This window comes from Babylonia areolata, chromosome 14 (assembly GCF_041734735.1).
Source record: "Babylonia areolata isolate BAREFJ2019XMU chromosome 14, ASM4173473v1, whole genome shotgun sequence".
Lineage (NCBI taxonomy): Eukaryota > Metazoa > Mollusca > Gastropoda > Neogastropoda > Buccinidae > Babylonia > Babylonia areolata.
In genome coordinates this window covers 3,323,528-3,328,959 of record NC_134889.1, presented here as the reverse complement: position 1 = coordinate 3,328,959, position 5,432 = coordinate 3,323,528, and the positions used below count along the sequence as shown (strand labels likewise).

At 45.9% G+C, this 5,432-nt stretch overlaps 1 protein-coding gene across 1 annotated transcript in view; it reads left to right on the top strand.

Annotated features, from left to right (window-relative positions):
* LOC143289740 (uncharacterized) overlaps positions 1 to 4,745 on the top strand; it is a 9,929-nt gene extending 5,184 nt beyond the window's left edge. Inside the window, exons 3-4 of the mRNA XM_076598826.1 lie at positions 143 to 1,142; positions 3,321 to 4,745. Of these exons, the coding sequence (XP_076454941.1) occupies positions 143 to 1,142; positions 3,321 to 4,618 (2,298 nt within the window). The 3' untranslated portion in view covers positions 4,619 to 4,745. The remainder of the gene's footprint in view (positions 1 to 142; positions 1,143 to 3,320) is intronic.
* Positions 4,746 to 5,432: the final 687 nt, after the last annotated feature.

Here is a 5,432-nt window from a genome sequence, read left to right as displayed (position 1 = left end):
CACATAGCCTGTATACACACACACACACACACACACACACACACCCGTATCCACATTCCATGATCCCTCACATCCACCTCCCCCCTCCCCCCGCAACCCTCCCTCTCTCCCCTGGCAACCCTTCCTGCGTATATTTCCACAGATCGCCCAGATCCTGCACTGCTACGTGTTCCCCGCCGTCACGTTCCAGAAAGAGGACATCCCGGCCCTTCGCGAGAGCCTCCGCCTGGTGACGGTCAAACAGGAGACGGTGGAGAGAGACATCAAGGAGGCAGAGAGGAACATCGACATCACGGAGAAGTACCTCAACAGGCAGAAGGAGGTGATCCTTCAGGCGGAGGAGATGACGACGCAGTCATACCTGCAGGCGTGCGACCCCAAGTTCATCGAGTCCTTCTACACGCACGTCACCAAGGACATCCAGAAGAAGAACGCACGGCTGGACAACGTGCAGCTCAAGATGAACGAGCTGAAGAAGACAGGGGCGGACCCTGAAAAACTGGCCAGGCTGAAGCGAGAGAGGGACGGCACCCACGAGATCGTACAGAAGCTGATCGTTGTGCGAGAGGCGATCCGCAACCATCTCTACCGCCCCTTCATCCCCAAGAAGAAGAAGAAGAAAGGTCAGAGAGTCAAGCTGAGCGAGAGGGACCTCAGCCTGCATGCCGTGTTCCAGCAGGTGCACCTCCAGCTTGTGGAGCACAAGGACCACCTGCGGAAACTCTGCTACAGGAAGCTGTACACGTCCTCTGTGCGGGAAGCCATCGAGTCCACCGTCAGGGTGGTCTCCCAGGAAAGCCCGCAGGGTCAGGGAGACTGCAGCGAGTTCTCCGTCTACCTGGGGAGCAGCGAGGCAAACACCAAGCAGTGGCAGTCCATGCGCGCCAAAGTGGACGAGTGGATGAGCGCCGACGACAATAACGCTTTGTTCCGCGCCCATGTGGAGGGCTGTCAGCTGGTCAAAGACCTGGCCAACGGCATTCTGGGAGACTCGCAAGTGGCGTCGATGGGCCTGGAGGAGGAGGAGCCTTTGGCGGAGGGGGCGGAGGCTGGAGGCGGCAGCTTTGAGATGAGTGTGATGTCCTCTGGTGAGACAGATTCGGGGGCCTCCGAGCTGGCCAGCTTTGTTGTGGACAGGCATGGTGAGTGTGTGTAGTGTGTGTGTTTGTGTAGTTTGTGTGTGTGTGTGTGCGTGTGTGAGTTAGTGTGTGTAGTGTGTGTGTGTGTGAGTTAGTTTGTGTGTAGTGTGTGTGTGTGTGTGTGAGGGAGAGAGAGAGAGTGTGTGTGTATGTGTGTGTGTGTGTTTTTGTGGTGTTTGTATGTGTCAGAATATCAATTGATATGGTCAGTGAACTAATCTGTGAACATGTTCATCACACATATGTGTGGATATATATATATATATATATATATATATATATGAAAGACATACTACACATTTGTCAGGCATGTTTGTTTGTATTCATACTGCTATTATGAATGTCTAGGGCTTTTAGTTTTACTGGTATATGATTGTGTACTTTGTCTGTTTTTCTCCTCTTTTGTTTTGGTGTTGCTATGTTTCTCGTTACTAAGTATATGGATTAATTGATACATAGATCTATAGATAGATAGGTAGATAGATAGATCTATATATATAGATAGATAATTTATCAATATAGACAGATTTAGACAGAGATACAGATATATAAAATATATGGCACAAATTTATATATATATATATATAATATATATATGTGTGTGTGTGTGTGTATATAGATAGATATAGATAGATAGATATAGATAGATAGATATTTATAAGAAAAATGCTTTTTGTAATGAAATGAAGCTAAGCTTCATCATTCAGGCCATTACTGTTTATCATCATCATCATCATTTTCATTACTAAATACTATTGCTACCATTATTATTACTACTATAATTATTCTTCTTCTTGTTATCATTATGATTATTGTCATCATTACAATTAATAATTATTATGATTGTTAACATAATGGTTATCATAGTTATTACTGTGTGTTAAAATATGCATGCATTGTGTGTGTGTGTGTGTGTGTGTGTGTGTTTGTGTGTGTGTGTTTAGTTTGTTGGTCACATTTTGGTGTGTGTGTATGTAACATTGATGTAATCTGCTGTTTAAAAAAAAGAAAACCCATGTTTTTGTTGAGCACCTAGAGCAGATTTCAGGCTAGTGTGCTATATCAGTATCCATTATTACAATTATTATTGTTTTTATAATGACCGTTGCCGTGCCTGTGTCAGAGGGGTAGAGAGACCTGTCTCTTATCATTATGGAAATCATTGTCATCATTACAGTTATTATGATTGTTATGGTAGTTATTGCTGTTGTTATTATAATAATCGTTGTCATGACTGTGTCCGAGGAGCAGAGAGAGACATCCAGCTGGCGGGCGCTGATTATAGTTATCATTGTTATTGTTATTATAGTTCTTGTCATTATTATTATAGTTATCATTGTTATTGTTATTATAGTTATTGTCATTATTATTATAGTTATCATTGTTATTGTTATTATAGTTATTGTCATTATTATTATAGTTATCATTGTTATTGTTATTATAGTTATTGTCATTATTATTATAGTTATCATTGTTATTGTTATTATAGTTATTGTCATTATTATTATAGTTATCATTGTTAATGTTATTATAGTTGTCATTGTTATTATAGTTATCATTGTCATTGTTATTATAGTTATTGTTATTATAGTTGTCATTGTCATTGTTATTATAGTTATTGTTATTATAGTTATCATTGTCATTGTTATTATAGTTATCATTGTTATTGTTATGATAGTTATCATTGCTATTATAGTTATTGTTATTATAGTTATAATTGTTATTATAGTTATCATTGTTATTGTTATTATAGTTATCATTGTCATTGTTATAATGGTTATCATTGTTATTATAGTTATCATTGTTATTGTTATAACTAATTGTAGTTATCATTGTTATAATGGTTATCATTGTTATTATTATTATAGTTATCATTGTCATTATAGTTATCATTGTCATTGTTATTATAGTTATCATTGTCATTGTCATAATAGTTATCATTGTTATTTTATGATAGTTATCATTGTTATTGTTATTATAGTTATCATTGTCATTGTTATTATAGTTATCATTGTTTTTGTTATTATAGTTATCATTGTCATTGTTATGAAAGTTATCATTGTTATTGTTATTATAGTTATCATTGTCATTGTTATTATAGTTATCATTGTTATTGTTATTATAGTTATCCTTGTTATTGTTATCATAATCAGTAAATCACTGTTGTCATGACTGTGTCAGAGGAGCAGAGGGACCCATCCTGCTGGAGGGCGCCCATGGTGAAGGTGATGTGCGAACAGGTGAGGGTCCACACCTGGGAGCTGGCAGAGAACGTCGTCAACTTCATGGACTTCCAGGTGTGCCCCGGCAGCCGCCACATCAACCGCGCCTGGGTCTGCTACAGCCCCCACTTCTGGCGGGCCGCGGGCGAGGCGGTGCTGCAGGTGTACACCCACTTCCACGCCCCCCAGGCCAGAAAGGTGCACGGGGTCATCCGCTCCGTGGCTCTGTCGGACATCATGGACAGCGAGTTCTGTCGGGACTTCCTCACACAGCGGCTGTCGCGGATGAGCAGTGGCGGGGAGGGGGAGGGGGACGGGGAGGGAGAGAAGGAGGAGTGCGTGGTGAGAGGGGGGTTCCGTCAGCGACACCAGCCGCCGGACGCGGTGTCTGCGGTCAGCCTTGACCTGATGCGGTGCTCGGTGTCTGACCTGTACGCCCGGGTGAACCGGGACGGCGCCAGACTGAACTACGAGATGCTGGAGCTGGAGGAGCTGAGCGGCTCCCTTCAGCGCTGCTCCGTCAGGTCGGAAGGCAGCGCCGACAGCGGCGACCTCTCCGTGGGCAGCTTCGACAACATCACCTTCTCTGCTCCCAACCTGGAGGCAGCAGTGGCGGAGTCGGAGGTGGTGGTGGCGGCAAAGGTCAAGGACAAGGACGAGGTTAACCCTGACCCCTCCACCACCAACACCACCAACGCCACCACACCAACCACCATCACCCGTAGTGACAGTTCCACCTCTGACAGCGGCGCCAGCATTCACTCTGAAGATCTGTACGATGACGACGACGACAACAACAACGACAACGCCCAGAACAGCACCAGACCGAGGACGGATTCGGCGCGCAGCAGCCAGCAGACGGTGGCGAACGTTTTGTCGCTTTTTGACCAGATCGTGGGGCCGTACCACCGCCTGGTGCAGGCAGTGCTGGACGCGCCGGACGTTATGGAGAAGCTGCGGGCGGTGTGGCGCTCGGTGGACTTCCTGTGCCAGAAGGGCGGGGAGGTGTGTCGGGCCCGGGGCATGGACACCCTCCTCCCCCTCAGCATCTTCGCCACCACCAGCTTCCCCGAGGAGCTCTTCGTCGGCTACTTCGTGCAGCTGCTGATCCTGACGGACCTCAAGCCGTCCTTCGTCTTCCACTCCATGTACGACTTCAGCCTGACCAGCGCCATGTCGTCGTACGTTTACCTCTTCCAGGCCAGGTTCCCGGCCCCTGGCGCCGCTTCCGATGAGAGTGACAGCGCCGACGGCTGACCCTGGGTCTGGTGTGTCGTGTGTTTGGCTTGTGTGTCGCGTGTCTGGGTTGTGTGTCGTGAGTTTGGCTTGTGTGTGTCGTGTGCCTCTGATGGGAGTGATATTGCTGACGGCTGACCCTCGATCTGGTGTGTTATTGGGTTTGTCTTGTGTGTCGTGTGTTTGGCGTGTTTCGTGTGTTTGTCTTGTGTGTTGTGTGCGCTTGGCTTGTGTTTTTGTGTGTTTACTAGTCTTGTGTGTCGTGTGTTTGGCTTGTGTGCCTCTGATGTGAGTGATAGCGCTGATGTCTGACCATGGTGGTCTGATGTGTCATGTGTGTGGTGTGTTTCGTCTTTTGTGTGGTGTGGTGTGTTTACAAGCCGTGTGTGTTGTGTGTTTGACTTCTGTGTCATGTGTTTGTCGTGTGTGTTGTGTGTTTGACTTATGTGTCGTGTGTTTGTCGTGTGTGTTGTGTGTTTGACTTATGTGTCGTGTATTTGTCGTGTGTTTTGTGTGTTTGACTTATGTGTCGTGTGTTTGTCATGTGTGTTGTGTGTTTGACTTATGTGTCGTGTGCTTGTCATGTGTGTTGTGTGTTTGCCTTTGCGTGTCGTGTGTCCCCGATGAGAGTGACAATGCAGACACCTGGCCTTGGTCTGAAACCCGTGTGTCTTGTGGGTGCCGTGGTGTGGGTGCTGCTTTGTGACTTTTGCCTGTAGAATGGGTGGGGAAGGAAAGTGAGGGTGGCGTTTCTCTTGTGTGTGTGTGTGTGTGTGTGTGCGTGCTGTGTGTTTGTTCTTGGCTTCTGGACTGTGTGAGTGACATCTGTCCGAAG